General features: G+C 44.0%; 1 protein-coding gene across 3 annotated transcripts in view; it reads right to left on the bottom strand.

Moving 5' to 3' along the window:
- Positions 1-484: 484 nt before the first annotated feature.
- Positions 485-20,680, bottom strand: part of LOC137420762 (SLAIN motif-containing protein 2) — a gene marked incomplete at its 5' end in the record, with an annotated part of 43,794 nt that continues 23,598 nt past the window's right edge. The window contains 7 exon segments of one of the 3 annotated variants that reach the window (XM_078769476.1): positions 485-1,507; positions 1,963-2,042; positions 2,896-3,094; positions 3,332-3,436; positions 13,996-14,247; positions 16,328-16,453; positions 16,585-16,689. In XM_078769476.1, the coding sequence (XP_078625602.1) occupies positions 1,985-2,042; positions 2,896-3,094; positions 3,332-3,436; positions 13,996-14,247; positions 16,328-16,453; positions 16,585-16,689 (845 nt within the window). 3 annotated transcript variants of the gene reach the window in all.

The following is a 20,680-nucleotide window of genomic DNA, read 5'->3' as shown; positions in this document are numbered from 1 at the left end:
TCATTCGGGAAGATCCCCACATTTGATTGACTTGTAGACAGGGATGTAAGAATAACTGTTTTGTGAGAAGTACGCGATGTAAGATGTAAGAACTGTTTGGATTGAATGAGCTGCTAAGGAGTGGATGGAGTAAATATCTACCATAGTAAGTGCTACAAGAATTTCACTGCTGTTACCATTCAGCCTTGATGTGCCGATGGGTATTCTGGTAAAGCCGCGGTGATGGGTCGAAGTATCGATGTACATCAAAGTATCAAAGTTTTTGAGCGATTTTGTCCCCAGTTTGAGCCCCAGTTGTCGGAAACGGCCCCAGTTGTCGGAAACGGCCCCAGTTGTCAGAAATGGCACAGTTGTCAGAAATGGCACAGTTGTAGGTGGGACGGGTACTTTTCCTAGTCCTACATAAAGTGATGCAACTTCGCCACATGTTCCACGACCCGGCTACAAAAAAAGAAGAAGGAAAAAAGAAGTAAAGCGCAGCAGATAGGGGATCATTCGGTTTATTGGCGGATCAAGGATAAGCAGGTTTATTGGAGTCACAAGGAGGAAAACTTCATGGATGAAAAAGGAATGAATATATTGGGGGGAAAAATACCAAATAAGAATACCGAATGGCACACGAATGTTATCAAGTTCAGAGCAAAGTTAAATAAATACCTAATGTATGGCACAAAACTAGAAAGGAAATTTCAGTAGATCGACGTTAAAACGTTTGATTGCTTCACCACCGGTTTATCGATTATCAAACACCCTGTTAACACGGCAACATTAAATCTCTTCCTTACCCTGACATCCAGGCACCGCACGACACGCGACGCGTCACCCTTCACAGCTTGGCGAAGGTAAGACGATGCCGACGGCGCAAAACACAACTCTGACATACGAGCACACGCCGAGCGGAGATTATTTAAAAAGAAAATTAGACACCAAGGCCTCAACCTTGGGCCGAATCCTAAAACCCCACGAATGTATCAAGTATTCCACGACGTCCCGAATGGCTTCATGGTACCAGAAGTAATCGGTGAACAACGACAACACCGACGGTAATGGAGGGCTCGTCCGTGCCCAGTCAGCGTGCTTACTTCGTCGGACACGAGATGAACATTTCATCTTTACAAACACTGGCAAAAAAGTTTAAGTTTACCTGCAGCTTATGGTGAGGGCATCACGCGTGCTTAAATAATAACATTAACGGTCGGGGTTTCAAAAACAATGCCAAACACCAGCTGAGGCACAATTTGCCAAATCTGGGGTACACAAATCTGGCCCCAAAATAACAACCATCTTCATAACGAGTCGAGGAGTGCGACGCCAGCGTCTCAAACTTAATCACAAGTACCAACTGCTCTTTCACCAACACCAGCTTCCACTTAACATTCATGACTAATCTTGGAGAGGAGGATGAGGATGATGAGGATGATGAAGAGGAGGATGAATAGGGAAACGGCACAGGAAGAGGGAAAGATCCGTTCAGATCAACATCAATAATAGTCCTCCAAATAAGAACCTAAAGAAAAAAGAAAAAAAACCTAAAAATAAGAGGCCTCATGGTCATGAGCAGTTTAAAATCACCAAGCATAACAGAAGGAAGTTTAGCTCCGAAGTCTTTGACTCGTCCGACATGCATAAACAGGCAAATCAGTCGATTCGGTCCCATTTGGTCCCATTTAGTGGCATCTTCAAAACGCTCCAAAATGGTGCACCCTGGGTGTTTCTTCATGTTACAAATTAAAATCGATATAAATTATAAAAGTACACTGGAAAAGTCGAGGAAGTATAATCTGCCATTGCAGCAAGATTACTTTCATTAGAAACCTGGAATTTAAACGTTTCAAGCAAATTATTAGGAAACTCAAGCTGTGCAAATGAGCATGGAATGACAAAGGGAATTATGGAGAAGCTTGGTGTTACCCTCATGTCCAGTACAATAACAGGTAACTCAGGTGTGCGATTTGCAATTACTTCGGGTGTCCACATCAAAATATCAGTAGCAGCCGTCCTTCCAGCTGTCATCTGATGAAACACTGCTGAACTGCAGAGTCCTGCAATGACAGGGGGATGGGGGGTGACACACACAATGAGGAGAAAGAGCAGTGACTGTGTGGTGAGACATCATTTGGAGGGAAATGAGGAGAGGGATGGGGGAGGGATGATTTAAGAGCCAAATTAAGGAAAACTCTAAATCGGGTGCAGTTTCGTGTAGATACACCTGAGTACATAGGTAGTACAGTACAACATACAACCCAAGCAATAAGAGGGGCTTCATCGGCATGATGGTCGGGGAGCATACGAGAGCATGCACGTGTGGAGCAAGGTGGTGGGCTGGCGAGGACAATATTTATGAGTCTCCATCACACTCAAAATTTAACCCTCACCCTTCCAACACCTCAACCAAACAACTACCATCCCCTTAAAAATCCAACTTAGACTACACTCCTCCCCCCCTCCCCGAAACCTCACCCAAACGACACCACCCCCCCTATACCTCACCCAAACTACACCACCCCCCCTATACCTCACCCAAACTACACCACCCCCCCCCCGAAACCTCACTCAAACTACACCACCCCCCCCCTGAAACCTCACCCAAACGACACCACCCCCCCCCCGAAACCTCACCAAAACGACACCACCCCCCCTATACCTCACCCAAACTACACCACCTCCCCTATACCTCACTCCTTGTCACACACCCAATCTGTCCACCCAGTCCAAATCCATCCATAACTTTTTGAGATATCCTGCTCACAGCCAAACAGACGGGGGTGAAACCAACTTTCATCCACCTTTGGTGACAGAGGTAATCACATTTTAAAATCTGATCTACATACAGGGAATCATGCAGATCTTCAACACAAAAACATTCGAGTTAAAGCTCCGGCCTTGTTCACCAACCTCTTGGACACCTTGTCTGTGCTCGACAATCGCCTCCTTCCACCCAATGAACTTCGGCCTGCCGATTCGAGGGTTGCAACTCCACGACTCCTGGGCGGAGTGTGCGTGGACGGGGCTGGACTGCTCTCCTTGCCGTGGGATTGGCTAAATTGGGAGACTGAAGAAAACTTCTGGCGATAAGCGGAAGTCGTTCCAGCAACTGCATTCGATGGACAGAAAAAACATTTGAAAGAGTAAGATAAAAGAAGAGTTGTGACAGATAATTGGAATAAAATTTTAAGCCTTGTTGGTAATCCCAATCGAATTGGCTTGTAATGTTGGAAACCCGAGTTGAAATTCCATGTGTTCGAGGAAAAGGAAGGATTGGGCATGACAACGAAGGAAGGAAAGAAACATGGGAAGGGAAAAGGGAGGGGCAGTCAGGTTTGCCTCTGACCAGCTGGTTGCCGTAGTGATGCACGAGGTAGACCCGATCCACGTGCAATCGCCGTATGGGGTAAAGGAAGTCCCATATGGGACCTGTTATTCACAGTAGTCTTTTCTGCAGGAAACAACAAACCCTTAAAAGCACCCTTCAGCCCGGTGAAGGACATCATTCACATTGTAATGTAAATGACTTGTGAGCATAAAAACATCTCCATAACCACAAGGAAGCCAAGTATCGCAGGTCTCGGTGGAGATGGAGGGGAGACAGTGGCATGCCACAAAAATGGGAAAGGATCAATGGTGAGAGCAAAGTAAGGAGGACTATGGACAGGACATGTGGTAATGAAGAGTTAAACCACAGAAGGGGTGTAAACCACCACAATAAACTGGCAAAATGAAAAATATTGTGACAATCATGGGGAGTGAGAGGGGGCAGTCAGAAGTCAGGTTTTAGCATGCGATGTGTGCTCACATATGGTTTAGCATCATTGATGAATATTCACTTAATTTATGTTTCCAGTAAAGTTTTTGAGTGCACAAGGGGGACGGGCAGGGTCCAGATTCGTGCTTCAAAGGGTCAGGATTTATACCCCTATGACAACAACACAACAACAACAGGCATTTTAAGGCCATTTTCCCTGCAAGAGCGGGGGTTAGCCTTGCAGTCCCCATGACAATCTTCTCCAAATTGTCATGGTTCTATTTTTGAGGCAATGTTTTTATGGCCGGATGCCCTTCCTGACGCAAACCCTTTGAGTCGCCTCTTACGACACGCAGGGATACGGTGTACCTATTCTAAACCGGGGTACACACCGGTACACACACAATGAATACAACCAAAAACCCTATCAGCTTTACCTCTATCGACCCAACACAGTACTGTGTTTATTCCACCCCACCCCCCACCCCCCCACCCCTGCCCATTTCCTCTCCCTCCTCCCTCTCCCAGTATCGATCCTTCAGTGTGACACGCTCCAAGGCTGCCGCTTGCTTCATGGAATTTCGATTTTCATTTTCACTGCCAATCATCAGCACCTCACATTTACTTGTCTTTTACCCAACCAATTCAACAATCTAGATTTCCCTGAATGATAACCATTATCGTACAGGTATCATTCCTTCTTACCGGATTTTTATTTTATAATTTTGATATTTTGTTTGTTACAGTGATCCAAGGCTTGTACTGAATATCAAAACGTGTGATGTTCATATTGTTAATTAAGCACGTGATGTTCAAATTGTTGATTAAACGTGTGATGTTCAAATTGTTGATTAAATGCGTGATGTTCAAATTGTTGATTAAACGCGTGATGTTCAAATTGTTGATTAAACGCGTGATGTTCAAATTGTTGATTAAACGCGTGATGTTCAAATTGTTGATTAAACGCGTGATGTTCAAATTGTTGATTAAACGCGTGATGTTCAAATTGTTGATTAAACGCGTGATGTTCAAATTGTTGATTAAACGCGTGATGTTCAAATTGTTGATTAAACGCGTGATGTTCAAATTGTTGATTAAACGCGTGATGTTCAAATTGTTGATTAAACGCGTGATTTTCAAATTGTTGATTAAACGCGTGATGTTCAAATTGTTGATTAAACGCGTGATGTTCAAATTGTTGATTAAACATGTGATTTTTCAAATTGTTGATTAAACAAACGGATGATGTTCAAATTGTTGATTGAACACGTGATGTTCAAATTGTTGATTAAACGCGTGTTGTTAAAATTGTTGATTAAACGCGTGATGTTCAAATTGTCATTAAAACGCGTGATGTTCAAATTGTTGATTAAACGCGTGATGTTCAAATTGTCAATTAAAAGGCATGATGTTAAAATTGTTGATTAAACGCGTGATGTTCAAATTGTTGATTAAACACGTGATGTTCAAATTGTTAATTAAACGTGTGATGTTCTAATTGTTAAATGCGTGATGTTCAAATTGTTGATTAAACGCGTGATGTTCAAATTGTCAATTAAAAGGCATGATGTTAAAATTGTTGATTAAATGCGTGATGTTCAAATTGTTGAATAAATGCGTGATGTTCAAATTGTCGATTAAACGCACGATGTTAAAATTGTTGATTACACGTGTGATGTTAAAATTGTTGATCAAATGCGTGATGTTCAAATTGTTGATTAAACGTGTGATGTTAAAATTGTTGAATAAACGCGTGATGTTAAAATTGTGAATTAAACGCGTGATGTTAAAATTGTTGATTAAACACGTGATGTTAGAATTGTTGATTAAACGCGTGATGTTAAAATTGTTGATTAAACGTGTGATGTTCAAATTGTTGATTAAATGCGTGATGTTCAAATTTTTAATTAAACGTGTGATGTTAAAATTGTTGATTAAATGCGTGATGTTAAAATTGTTGTTTAAACGCGTGATGTTCAAATTGTTAATTAAACGTGTGACGTTCAAATTGTTAAATGCGTGATGTTCAAATTGTTAATTAAACATGTGATGTTCAAATTGTTGATTAAACGCGTGATTCTCAAATTGTTGATTAAACACGTGATGTTCAAATTGTTGATTAAACACGTGAATGTTCAAATTGTCATTAAAACGCGTGATGTTCAAATTGTTAATTAAATGCGTGATGTTCAAATTGTTGATTAAATGTGTGATGTTCAAATTGTTGATTAAATGCATGATGTTCAAATTGTTAATTAAATGTGTGATGTTCAAATTGTTAATTAAACGCGTGATGTTCAAATTGTTAATTAAACGCGTGATGTCCAAATTGTTGATTAAACGAGTGATGTTCAAATCTATCTATAATTCCACTAATCTCTGTGTGTGTGTGTGTGTGTGTGTATGTCTGTGTGTGTGTTTGTTTGTCTGTGACCGCTGTTTCTCGACAACCACGGGTGCGATATACTTGCAACTTGACAGGTATATTGCTGGGGACCCGAGGATGTGCCTTTTCAAGGTTTGAAATTAATCGGACAAGTAGTTACCGAGCTATGTCCAAAAAACGATTCAACCAATCAGAGAGCAGCGAGCTATCACGTGTGCCGAACGTGGCGAACAGACTCTGCCTCGGACGGCACATTTGAGAGCGTATTCATTTATTTCACGTTGGCAAACTATGTTGGCATTAAACTATGTTTTAAAACTAATTAAAACTAATTTGCGATTCATCGTAACTGCGATTTGCGACCTTCCGGACAGTGAAGACTTCACTTCCGCAGCCAATCACAGAACGCGTTGTTGCGAGCCGAGCCGAGCGCGTGCGCCATTACGGTTCGTAATTCGATTTCTTCCGGAGAAAATAATAATTTCTCGATTTCTTATGCGCATTATTTCTCCCAGAGCGAAGGGCGGAAGCGAAGAGCGTTTTTTTTTTTGTTTACGGGCGTACGGGCGTACGGGCGGGGTAGAGCGTACGGGTAGCGTTTTTTTTTTTTTTTGGCAAGGAACGGGCACCCACGTACGGGCATGCCCTAGTTGTTAATTAAATGTGCAATGTTTAAATATAACCTGATAACTTGCCTTCCCCTCCTGGAAAGCAAATCCAACCGAAGGAAATCTCATTTCCTTTCACAAAGCCCAAAAGAAGTGTGTGTCCACCCTCAGGAGAGCCAGGAAACAATATCTCTCCACTCTCAAGACCGAACTCTCAAAACTGTCTCCCTCTTCCAAATCCTGGTGGCGTCTGGTCAAATCCGTTTCTGGTGTTTGTTCCACCTCCATCCCCTCCATTACCTCAAACGGCTACACAGCTGACTCCGCACGTGAAAAAGCTGAATGCCTCAACTCTGTGTTTGCCTCTAAATCTTGTGTCCCAAACCCATCCCTCTCTGTACCCACCGTACCCAGTCGTACCCAGCTGTACCGGGACTGTGTCCTTTCCTCCTGACAAGGTGGAAAAGTTTCTGTCAACCCTCGACTCTGATTCTGCAACTGGATCTGACGGCATCAGCCAACGGGTGCTAAAATCCTGCTCCACCGCTATTTCACTCCCTCTCTCTGTTCTCTTCACCCTCTCTTTTGCTCAAGGTCATATGCCATCAGCTTGGAAATCAACCAACATTACCGCTTTTTTTTTTTTTTTTTTTTTTTTGTATACAAGATCGAGGCTCGTGAAAGAGCGAACATTAATCACACAAAAAGACAAACCGACACACAAAACACAAAAAACAAGGGGAGCGGCAGACAAGATGGGGAGAGGGGGAAGGACACAAACACAACATTTGAGAGCAGGGACATCGGGAGGACTTGGGGGGAAGTGGGAGAGGAATAAAACATATGAACACTGCAAGGACTCTGGGGTGAATTACCGGGGGTAGAAAAGATCAAGGTTTTGGATGGGGGAAGATAAGAGATGGTGGTGAACAGCTGTTTTAAAGACCTGGAGGGAGGAGTGGGATTGAAGGGAGTGGGGAAGTTTGTTCCAGAGGTGGGAGAAAAGGGGAATGAAAGAGTGAAGGTGAGCAGAGAGCCTAGACTTTGGCAGTTTAACCATAAGAGGGTTGCAGGCAGATCTTGTGCGACCTGAAGGAATATTGGGGGGACAGAGCACAGAGACAGCTGGGGGAGCAAGGCCGGAGAGGAGTCGGTAGAAGACAGAAAGACCACCAACCTGCCTGCGGTGAGTGAGTGAAAGGCCCTCGGAGTTGACTACATCGCAGGAGATTCCAATGATTCTGAAAGCTTTGGCCTCAACAGCGTGAAGCCGAGCAAGGTGTGAGGCAGGAGCATCAGCCCAGAGGGGGGAACAGTATTCCATTGAACTGCGGATGAAAGCCTTGTATGTGGTGAGGAGCTCAGGTGTGCCAAGGAAGGACTTCGCACGACGGAGGATGCCCAGTCGGCGACTGGCTTTGGAGGCCAGCTTGGAAATGTGGTTTTCCCAAGAAAGATCATGGCAGATAGTGAGACCCAAAAGCTTGAGCGACAGAACTTCTTGGAGAGGATTGTTGAGAAAGTAGATGGGAGGGTTGTCCAGTCGGTCCTTTCGGAGAGACATTGTAAGAGTGTGAGATTTGTCAGGATTGAAAGACATGTTCTACTTGTTTGACCAGTCTGTGATTTTGTCCAGGTCTGCAGAGAGTGAGGAGGCTGCAGACTGCCGATCTGAGGGATGAGGAATGGAGCGGCAGAGAGTGGAGTCATCAGCAAAGAGATAGAGAGGATTTTCCAGAGAGTCGGAGAGGTCATTGATGAAGACCAGAAATAGCACATGGCCCAGAACACTACCTTGGGGAACTCCAGCCAGAACAGGAAGGGAAGATGAGAGAAATCCATTCAGGGCCACACGTTGCCTACGACCAGAGAGGAAATCCGCAAGCCATGAGTGGAGATTTCCCTGAATACCATAGGAGGTGAGTTTGGTGAGCAGAGCTGGGTGCCAGACCGTATCGAAGGCACGTGATATGTCAAGTGAGACAGCTCTGATTTCCTGTTTGGCATTGAGGACCTCCATCCATTGTTGAGACAGCAGAAGCAACATGTCTAGAGTAGAATGACCTGGTCTGAATCCAAATTGATGATCAGAGATCAAGCCATTGGAGAAGAGGAAGGATTTGATATCTGAAGCAATGATGGATTCCATTACTTTGCTGATAATTGGGAGCAGGCTGATTGGTCTGTAGTTGCAAGGATCTGTTTTTGCACCTTTTTTGTGTAAAGCGGTAATGTTTGCTGATTTCCAAGATGCTGGCAGATGACCTTGAGCAAAAGAGAGGGTGAAAAGAACAGAGAGAGGGTGAGATAGAGCGGCAGAGCAGGATTTTAGGACCCGAGGGTTGACGCCATCTGGTCCAGTTGCAGAATCAGAGTCGAGGTTTGATAAAAACTTCTCCACCTCGTCAGGAGAGAAGGACACAGAGTCCAGGAGCAGTTGGGTTCGACTGGGAAAGGTGGGAACAGAGAGAGATGGGTTTGGGACACAAGATGTTGAGGCAAACACAGAGTTCAGGCATTCGGCTTTGTCACGTGCGGTGTCAACTGTGTAGCCATTTGAGGTAAGGGAGGGGATGGAGGGGGAACAAACACCAGAAACGGATTTGACCAGACGCCACCAGGATTTGGAGGAAGGAGACAGGTTTGAGAGTTCAATCTTGAGTGTGGAGAGATAGTGCTTCCTGGCACTCCTGAGGGTAGAAACACACTTGTTTCGAGCTTGGTGGAAGGAACTGAGATTGCCTTCAGTTGGATTTGCCTTCCAAGACGCAAAGGCAAGTTGTTTCAGGGCAACTGCCTCACCACAAGATTCAGTGTACCATGGACGGGAGGAAGGGTAAGACAACTGAAGACGAGATGGGATAAATCTGTGCATGAGAGAGAGCAGTTTGCTTTGGAAGAATTCCCAGGAAGAATTGATGTCAGAGGCATTAGAGATGGGAGACCAGTCCAGTTGATTGATGGCTGCTTGCAGACCGTGCCAGTCGGCCTGAGTGAAATGCCAGACTCGTCGGCGCTGAGGAGGCTCTCTGAGAATGGCCAGTGAGATGTCCACTTTAACAAGCACATGATCAGAAGAACCGATTGGAGCAGAAGAAGAGCAGCAGACATTTGCAGGGAAGTTAGTCATAACCAAGTCCAGAAGAGAAGATACTCCATTTACCGAGATCCGGGTCGGGAAATTGACAGATTGTGTCAGTCCCAATGAGTCGCAGAAGTCCTTTGCTGAGGTGCCATGGCTGGTGAGAGATGAACCCACACCCAGCCAGCTGGCATGATGACAGTTGAAGTCGCCACATATGAGGAAGAGAGAGTTTGGATGAGTTGATAGAAGTTGGTCCATGTTGGCCGACAGAGAAATGTAAATTGAGTCATCACTGTTTGGAGGACGGTACAGAACACATATGAACAAAAGGTGGGAGCGGAGAGGAAGCCGTAGCCAGAGGTTCTCCTGTGGGTGGGGTGGAGAGAGGGCAGTGCAGGGAGAGTGAGGAAGAGAGTTTTTGATAAAGATAGCCACCCCACCACCAGGACGAGGATCAGGTCTATCGTACCGGAGGAGGGAGTAACCAGGAAGAGATATTAAGGAATCAGAGACATCTTGAAGGAGGAAAGTTTCTGTTAAGCAGATCAAGTCTGGATTTTCAGAAGCAACCTGAATGGAGAGATCAATCAGGTTTGAGCGAAGGCCCCGGATGTTTGAGGTCCATACCATTAGTGAGGAGAGAGGGGGAGCATCGGGTGCAGGACATGGGAGGGGAGGGGTAGGGTCAGATGAAGGGTGAGAGGGGGATGTAGGAAGAGCAGTTGATAGTGTGTCAGAGATTACAGAAGAGTTACAAGAAAGGGAAGGATGAGGAGGACGAAAGGTTTGATGGTGATGGAATGAGGCACAGTGAGAGTTTGTTTGAGGGGGGGCAGAGGAAAGTAGAAGGTTGGGGGAGGTGGAGGTATGACATAGGAGGGAGAGGAAGTGGGGAGGAGGCAGCTTTGAGAAGGAGGTGGGAGGAGGGAGAATTTGGGAGGGATGGTTGGGGGGGGAGATTTGAAGGGGAGGGGCAAGGGGGGAGTTTAGAAAGTGGATGATTAATGAAAGATGAACATATAAAACAAATTGGGTTTGTTGTGATTTTCAAGTTAGCGATTCGTTTAAGAACGATGGGAGGAGGGATGGAATGAATGAGAATTTAGAGCATGGAGTGATTTGGAATCATAAGAGATTGAATATTTTTTTGAAATGGAATGAGTTGAAGAGGAAATTGAAAGGAGCCTTTTAAATAAGAAGAAATACAGCGTGTTGTAATAAACCACTGAATAAAACACTGAAGGGGATAGTTGAAACATATTTAAACAGAACTGTGAAGAACAATCTTATATTCACAAAAATACCAATGGGGAGAGGAAGCCTAGAGTGACGACCACGAGTCACTTGAACAGGGCAAAAGGTGGAAGGCAAGGGGAAAATGGGGGCGGGGCGAGACAGCGCACGTGGGCAGAGGCAAAAGCACACGAGGAGAAAGGGAAATAAAAGTTTTTTTTGTTTGTTTTTTTGGGGGGGGGGGGGGGGTGTGGGGGTTACAACGTTAGACAAATAGTAGATATTTGGTGAAGCTTGGTGGAGAAGGGGAAATCAAAAAAGCTAGCAAAACAGCGAAGGAAGGAACAACCTTCGACGGGGGAAGCCTGAGGCTGCAAGGCCTTGCTCGCGACGCGGCAAACAAACGATTAATTTATGAAAGATAAACACCGAGAAACTTCCAAGGGGGACACTATAAGTTCACACACCAAACGATAAATACAGTTTCGACAAAATACAATTGTGAACAGACTTAACTTTGAAAAACGTGGAGACCGTGTGGACCGTCGAAAACCCCTGCCACCGTCACCAAGATCTGAAGTCAAGATCGTCACCAAGGCTTTACACAAAAAGGTGCAAAAACAGATCCTTGCAACTACAGACCAATCAGCCTTCTCCCAATTATCAGCAAAGTCATGGAATCCATCATTGCTTCAGATATCAAATCTTTCCTCTTCTCAAATGGCTTGATCTCTGATCATCAATTTGGTTTCAGACCAGGTCACTTTTCTTTGGACATACTGCTTCTGCTGTTTCAACAATGGATGGAGGTCCTCAATGCCAAACAGGAAATTAGAGCTGTCTCCCTTGACATATCACGTGCCTTCGATACGGTCTGGCACCCCGCTCTGCTCAACAAACTCTCCTACTATGGTATCCATGGAAATCTCCACGCTTGGCTTGCGGACTTCCTCTCTAGTCGGTCAACGTGTGGCCCTGAATGGGTTTCTCTCATCTCCCCTTCCTGTTCAGGCTGGAGTTCCCCAAGGCAGTGTTGTGGGCCCTGTGCTTTTTCTGGTCTTCATCAATGATCTCTCTGACTCTCGAAAATCCTCTCTATCTCTTTGGTGATGACTCCTCTCTGCCGCTCCATTCCTCATCCCTCAGATCGGCAGTCTGCAGCCTCCTCACTCTCTGCAGACATGGGCAAAATCACAGACTGGTCAAACAAGTGGAACATGTCTTTCAATCCTGACAAATCTCACACTCTCACTATGTCTCTCCAAAAAGACTGACTGGACAACCCTCCCATCCACTTTCTGAATAATCCTCTCCAAGGAGTTCTGTCACAAGCTTTTGGGTCTCACTATCTGCCATGATCTTTCCTGGGAAAACCACATGAAAAATCTGGCCTCCAAAGCCAGTCGCCGACTGGGCATCCTCCATTGTGCGAAGTCCTTCCTTGGCACACCTGAGCTCCTCACCACATACAAGGCTTTCATCCGCAGCTCAATGGAATACTGTTCTCTACTCTGGGCCGGTGCTCCTGCCTCACACCTAGCTCGGCTTCACGCTGTTGAAACCAAAGCTTTCAGAATCATTGGAATCTCCCGCGATGAAGCTAACTCCGAGGGCCTTTCACTTACTCACCGCAGGCAGGTTGGTGGTCTTTCTGTCTTCTACCGACTCCTCTCCGGCCTTGTCCCCCAGCTCTCTCTGGGCTCTGTCCCCCAAATGTTCCTACAGGTCGCACAAGATCTGCCTCCAATGCTGTTATGGTTAAACTGCCAAAATCAAGACTCTCTGCTCACCTTCACTCCTCTTTTCTCCCACCTGTGGAACAAACTCCCTCACTCTCTTCAATCCACTCCTCCCTCCAGGTCTTTAAAACAACTGTTCACCACCATCTGTTATCTTCCCCCATCCAAAAGCTTGATCTTTTCTACCCCCGCTAATTTCACCCCAGATTCCCTTTTTTGAAATACCAACTCCCTTCCTGGAAGTCCTTGCAGTGTCCTTGTGTTTTATACTTCTCCCACCCCTCCCCCCCTTCCCAAGCCTCCTCTCCCAAAGCCCTCCCACAGATCTCCCGATTTCCCTGCTCTCAAATGTTGTGTTTGTGTGCTTCCCTCATCTCTCCCCATCTTGTCTACCGCTACCCTTATTATATGTTTTGTGTGTCTGTTTGATTTTTTTTGTGTGATAAATGTTAGCTCTTTCACAAGCCTCGATCCTATATACAAAAAAAAAAAAAAATTTAAAAAAAAAAAAAACGTTAATTATCTTTTGAGGCCATCCTGCTTGTACATGAACTCTTAAACATGCATCAATATGGAAGCTATAGACACCTCTCCCACAATGTCAAACCCCAAAGCTCTCCACACTTCAGCAAACCTAGACCTGCGTGCACACGCACACTCCACATGCACACACACACACAGACACCGAATGGATGGGGATGCAACATAAAGGGAACAGCAAAAAGAGAAGGGGAAACAGCAGGACCAAGTGAGAAAATAACCGGAGACAGACAACAAGGGATATGCAGGTAAAGCCGAGGGGTATGGGAGAATGCAGGGGATGTCTAAGATAAATACAGAAGGAAAATTTGAGTGCTGTGGGGGTGGGGTGGGTGGTTGGTTTAATGAGGGGATAGAAAAATCATGGTTTTGGATGGGGGCCTGAGATGATGGTGAACAGCTGTCATGAAGACCTGGAAGGAATAATGAGATTGACGAGTGTGGAAGTTGGTTTTTTGTTTCACATAAACAATGTTTGAAAAGTGCTCAGATAGCAATTTTTGGTTGATCAAACTCACTGCACACCCCAGCTACAGTATTCAGAAAAGACCAAGAGTAGCTTTCCATTGAAAATTTTCAACCTTTTCAACCCTAATACTGCACAAGAGAGGACAATCTGGCTCTGAAGCACAATCGCTGAGCAATGGTATACCGTCCCTTACCTTGCCTAGTTGTTCCATCGGTCCGCTGGGAGTTGGACCGTGTGACCGCAGGAGGCCTGGTGCGCCTGGAATGGTTGGGAATAGTCCCACTGGGGCTAGCGAGGGCCGAACGTCGAATACGAGGGGGAGACCGAGGGGTGTGATGCTGTTGGAGTGAGCAACAAGAGCTAGAATCATCCAGGCTCGTGCAATCGGTGTCACTAGCAGCTTGACGGTGGTGGCTTGACAAACTTCTAGCTTCCTGTCTAAGGCCTGGGAGAATATGGAGGAAGGCGGTATATGGTGATGTTATAGCACATCGCAAAGGCATTTTTCATAACTGGTAAAGAATATATGGTGATGAGGAGCAAGGGGTTGTTAGGGTTAGTGATATTACAACTCAGCTTTGCATTACATAATTCAAGCAAACTTTACTCACAGGTGTAAATGCAGCTTGGACGAAAAAAAACAAAAAACATTTTTACATTTGACAATGAAATGAGTTTACCCATGGAAAGCACTGGATTCCCGAATATATGAGTACATAGAAGAGCAATATATCAAGACCCACACACTTCCAGGGACGTGTCATTCCCATGAAAGCTGACTCGTGGATATGGCGCTTGTAAACCAAGTAGGAAACACACCGTGTCCAGTCGGGCAATGAGGAGCTCGTCTCAAACACCTTGAACGTGTTCCATCATTAATGGTAACATTCATAAAGGAACAATTTCAAACATCTTTGGAATAACTACATAATAGAAAAGGAGAGAGTCGTGCATTCTGCACAATTTTGATGTTTACCCCACGCGTGAAGGGAAAAGCGGGGTTAATCAATCGGTCGAATACGTACGTGTCTGCATTTTGTTTAGAGCGTACATCGAAAACCGTTTAACGGAAGAAATTGAAACTTTACCACATGCTACATGACCATTTCATATAGCGCATAATGAACGTACAACGAAAACCAATTATTTGAGGTCAACTTGGGCCAAAAGGTCAACATCGGTCAAGTTTCTAAAATCATCAATTCTCATCCGATACTTGAAATTTGAAGAGGATTTGCACACAAGGTCACTGAAATGGACCACCAATTAATTTTGTGGTTGACATCAGCAAAATTAATAAAATTGTTCATTTTCATCCGATCGACTTGAAATTTGAACAGGATTTGCATATCAGCTCACTAAATTCAACCACCAACTACTTTTGAGGTCAACATAGGCCAAAGGTCAAACAACTTCGGTGACATTTCTAAAATCTTCAATTGATTGACTTAAAATTTGAACATGATTTGGATATTTGGTCTTTTTATTCAACCACCAATTATTTTCAAGGTCAAATTTGTTTTCGGGATTTCGCAAGAATCGTGCTCTCTGCGTGACATATTTCTTGTTTTAGTTGTCTATTGAAATTCACCATAAGAAGGGTGAAAGTTACTCAAGGTTTTTGGGTTGTATACAGTACAGGATTGTTGTCTGTAATCGACACTCACACCAACTCCAATCGGCCGATGCCGAATACCAAAGTATTGCCGATATTGGCCTGTGCTGATTACCAATACCGATATCTGCACGGCACTGGTTTCCATATAGGCCATTTACCATGTGTTTATTTGGGTTTTCATGAACTACTCAGAAAACATTTATGAGCAGAGTGCAAATGGGGATAAGGTGATTCGGACTCAGATTCGTATTTCGAACTCATAAATCGATTTCAAGCAATACTCATCCTTGTTGAACAGAAACTGTATTTGAGGAATTGTCATCATCATCATCATCATCAGGACAGACAAGAAGATCACAGGAGCAGATTCACAATATGATTAACAAAATGGGGACCAAACGATAACACCGAAAAAAGACAGTTCTGGTGCAGTAAACTTTGCTTTTTGAAGCCGATCAATCAGATCTGATAAACCTTGTGAAAACTGCATTCAGAAAGAAATATATATATAAATAAATAAATGCACAAATAAACAAACAAACAAATAGATAAATAAATAAATAAACAATCGCTTTCACTAAAATCAAATCGGTCAAAGCAATATTCACAGTCATCCCCTTCACTGGAAAGAGATCACTGTTGGATAAGTCGATGACCCTCGACTTTTATTTGATTATGCAGGAAATCTACATGGAAATCTGCACTGGATGTAAAGTTGTACAAACGGTGGTAGCAGCACAAGAGACTGAAGAAAATGTCATCTTCAGGGCTAGGTACAAGTATTGTGCAAACTATGCAAGCAAATTAACTAGAACTGCTGTTCCAACACCGACCTTATCCCAAGTTGATCTCCACACCCACTTCCAATCAACCCTGGGTCCCACTCCACACGGACGTTTACACTCACTTTCTTCCTGCATCCTCGCAAGCACCTCGACATCCGTGAGGTCCTGCAGACGGTAACCCTCTCCTCCTCCGTCGGACACTGACAGTTCGGACAGGCTGTCCAATGAGGACCCACCGCGTACATCTCCTGTGGATAAAATGAACATAAATCAACACAATGGTGTACAAATTAACATTCCAGAATGATGGCACAGCTGTCAAGTTTCCATCCAATCAAAAGGAGATTAATTAAGGGGCCCAGTGAAGCAGAAGCACAACCTGTGTGGTGCCAGCTGGTACAGCTGAGGCTGCCAGGGCTGGAAACTGGACTGGCCTGAGGAGTCGGAGAACTTGGAGCAGGGGGAATGTGAGATAGCCGAGGAGCTGTAGGCAAGTGTACAAAAGACAGAAAGGTGAGTCTGAGGCAAGGCCCAAACCTTCACATTGAATGACCATAGCATTAACTTTAAAATATTGGTGCAGAGACCATTCTTGGTGCCAAAATAAAAAAGGGGTTTGTACTTCACTTAGATTAGAAGAATAGGTTTTTGTTGTTATTCTTCCGATGGCAGGTCAAGTTTCGTTAAGAGCTTGAACAAAGAATGGATCAAGACAACAGAACAAAAAGAACATGAGAGAGAAGGGGTAAGAAGAGGGTACACCAACAGCAGGGTTGAAGGACAAAATCGAGGGAGACGACAAATAAGGAGTGTGGAGAGGAATGAAGGTAGTCGAGCATGCATGGAATGGACAAGATCCATACAAAAGCAAACGGTCAGGAAGGAAAAACTGGAAACTTGCAGGAGAAAGGGGGTTAATGGGTATAGAAAAGATCGTGGTTTTGGATTGACGGCAGGGGTTAACAAAGGTAGAAGAGGTCATGGTTTTGGATTGGGTACATTATGAGATGGTGGTGAACAGCAGTCTTGAAGACCTGGAGGGAAGAATGAGATTGAAGATGATGTGGAAGTTGGTTCCACAAATAGGGACAAAAGGAGAACAAATTGTAGACACAGGGACGCAGAGTGAGCATGGAGGGACGCCAAGAATCTTGTCCAAGCGATGGCAAAAAAACGCACTCTACTCTTCTTCACCCCTGACAGCCAACTGCCGCACGTCCCTTCCAGTTGGCCCCACCTACGTCCTTCGGGCCAATCGCATACCCCAGGGCGTGGCCTGCTTCTCCCCCTCTTCTGGGCGGGGCCTTTTGCCTTATTAGGTCCACTAGCAACTGTACACGCCCTATGGGCGGGGCTTCAATTGGTAGGCCCAAATGAAAAGGCAAAATATCAGAAATTGAAGGCTTTTTTTATTTTAAACGATTTGTATAAACATCCGTTAAATCATATCACACGCAAGTCATCAAAATCTAAACAGTATTTCTAGAATTTCAATAAAAGCCACATCTAAATCTAAAAAGCCACATCTTAAAAGTAAATATTATTCCATCGTGTTTCAAATTTGGGCAATGGGCTCTCCAATATTAGATGTGTTCACGGTTTGAATTACGTAACGTAACGTTTGTGACGATGTTTTCATTGTGACAATGTTGCGACGATGTTTGTGTTCACGGTAGTGTTTGATGTGACGGTGTGAACGTAATTTCGTAAAGGTTTTTCGTTTTTAGTTTCGTAATCGTTTAATGAACGTTTAATGAGCGTAAGAATGAGCGTAGGAATGAGCATAGGAATGAGCGTATGATCATTGATCATTAAATGAATGAATGAATGTAATGAATAATTTTATGCGAAGCGAAAGACGCCTCAGAGCTGTCACATTCACAATCGCTATGTCGTATGTACTCCCCATACGTGTTTCCTTCATTGTAAAAACTACTAAGTCAACAGTTAAAAGGATTTTGAGCCGATAGGTGTTACGGCCTTGGCAAGATCGATGGAGACAGCGATCTGCAAGCTTATACACCGCCCAAATAGCTATGTGGAATTCTCTCATGTAGAGATTAAACCCACGTCGTTTGAACTTTGGCAGAGGTCATTATTTACTTTTAATGATGTTTATATACGAATCAAAAAGAAGATAATTGGCTTTGGGTCGTCCTTTCCGCATATCTCGTGGGATTGTGACTTGGAGAGACGACCGTGATGGCGGGGAGGGGGTTGGCAATCTCTCAAGCAGGGATTCAACCCATGTCCTTATAAAAGGTCTTTGTCCGAGGTCACCGAGTCCGATCGGTGCAGCCATGCAGCGATCGGTGCAGCCGTTTGTGCGGCACCCAGGAAAATAACGTTATGCGGGAGTCCAAACCTGAAAATGCTGGAGGCCAAAGCTGAAATTGGAAAAAAAATATAGCCTATTTTACTCCTGGAGATCCCATGATTACCCACCCAAAATATCATTGCGATCGGTTCAGCCGTTTTTGCGGTACCTTCGAACAGACAGACAGACAGATGGACAGACGGACAGACGGACATTTGGTGAATTATAGTAAGACTAGCGGGGTCACCCGTGGGAATCCCACGGGCATGGATGTGTGTGACATTTTGACATATTGAGTTAGATGCTGCACCTGCACATTCAGTTAAATAAAATGGTTACTGGCAATTGATCACATCCACAAATGATGTAATCCACACAATTTATGTACTTTAAATAACGTTAATAGGAATACATGCCCGTGTAGATGGGAAATACAGTTTGTTTGAAATAAATCACATATCAGAAGAAAGTTTTTAAAATATAGAACTATTCTCACTCAGTTAAACATCACTGTAATATTATGCGGTTGCTTCAACATTTTCGGTGAATTATATGTCATCATTGTGATTTTTTTGGAATTTTTTTTTTTTTAATGAGATTTTTTTATTTAAAAAAAAACAGCAAAAAAGCATCAGAACAGCTGTGAAACAGCATCAAAACAGCTGTGAAACAGCATCAAAACAGCTGTGAAACAGCATCAAAACAGCTGTGAAACAGCATCAAAACAGCTGTGAAACAGCATCAAAACAGCTGTGAAACAGCATCAAAACAGCAGTGAAAAAGCATCAAAACACTATCAAAACAACAGTGGAAAGCGTCAAAACAGCAGTGAAAAAGCATCAAAACAGCAGAGAAAAAGCATCAAAACAGCAGAGAAAAAGCATCAAAACAGCAGAGAAAAAGCATCAGAACAGCAGTGAAAAAGCATCAGAACAGCAGTGAAAAAACAGCAGTGAAAAAGCATCAAAACAGCAGTGAAAAAGCATCAAAACAGCAGTAAAAAGCATCAAAACAGCAACAATGGTCCGGTGATTTTTCAATCACCGCAACTAAATGTCGGAGTAATTAACTATTTTCCTTCGTGCCCTCCTTTTGTTGCCTGAATGGTGTCACTGCAGGACCTCCGGGTAAACAACATTACGGGTGAAGATTCCACTGTGGCCATCAATTTTTCCCTGTTGGCCATTACTGACTACCTTTACCTTGACATCCTCAAATCGTTTAGCACGCGACAATGCAACATATAATTGGCCATGGCTGAAGACGGGTTCTGGTAAGTAAATCCCAACTTTGTGTAATGTTTGACCTTGACTCTTGTTTATTGAGAAAGAGAATGCCACACGAACTGGAAATTGATGGCGTTTGAGTACGAATGGTAGTGTTGTATCGGAAGGTGCAATACTAATCCTGGGTATAAATGTGCGTGTTCCTTTGTGACTGCCAGAAATTATTTCTCCGTCTATTATGTTTGGCAACAATCTTTTAACAACCAATCTTGCACCATTGCACAGTCCCTGTTTTGGATCAAAGTTACGGAGTAACATGATGACAGCACCATCTTTGAGACGAAGTTTGTGCAATGGCATTCCAGAAGGAGTTAATTGATTTAGGAATTCCATAGGATAATTTAGTGCCTCTTCAGGGTCATCTCATCACAGACAATGGAATCAGCGCTGAAGTACGTCTTTTCTTCCCCAGGAAATGCATCCAGTATCTCATCGTTGATCACAAATGTGGATTCATTCTTTGGACACAACACGGCTCGTTGTGCCAGCGCATCATAGTTTGAATGGATTTCGTTCAAATTACCGAAAACAGCCTCTGCTAAAGAAATGTTGTCTTCTACACAGATACGATCAGGCAGTCATATTAAATCTGAGTCAGGAATTGTTTCCACAGTCCCATTTCCAACCGACAGTAACCATTTTGAGAATTCTTCATCATCATTAACTCTCATGTTTGATGTTAAGTTCAGCTGTTTGAACTTTGGCCACAACTTGCTACGCTTGATGCATGTGGCGATGATTGCTGCAGGTGCAGCGCGAGGTACAACGGGCAAAACCTGCCTGAAGTCCCCACCAAGAAGTAAGACCTTTCCACCAAAAGGAATGTTGTTGCTGGTTACATCCCGGAGACATCGATCAACAGCCGCTAAAGC

This window comes from Myxine glutinosa, unplaced genomic scaffold, assembly GCF_964187855.1.
Source record: "Myxine glutinosa unplaced genomic scaffold, kmMyxGlut1.1 SCAFFOLD_2680, whole genome shotgun sequence".
Lineage (NCBI taxonomy): Eukaryota > Metazoa > Chordata > Myxini > Myxiniformes > Myxinidae > Myxine > Myxine glutinosa.
Note: the sequence above shows the minus strand (reverse complement) of the source record. Positions and strands in the feature narration are given on the sequence as shown.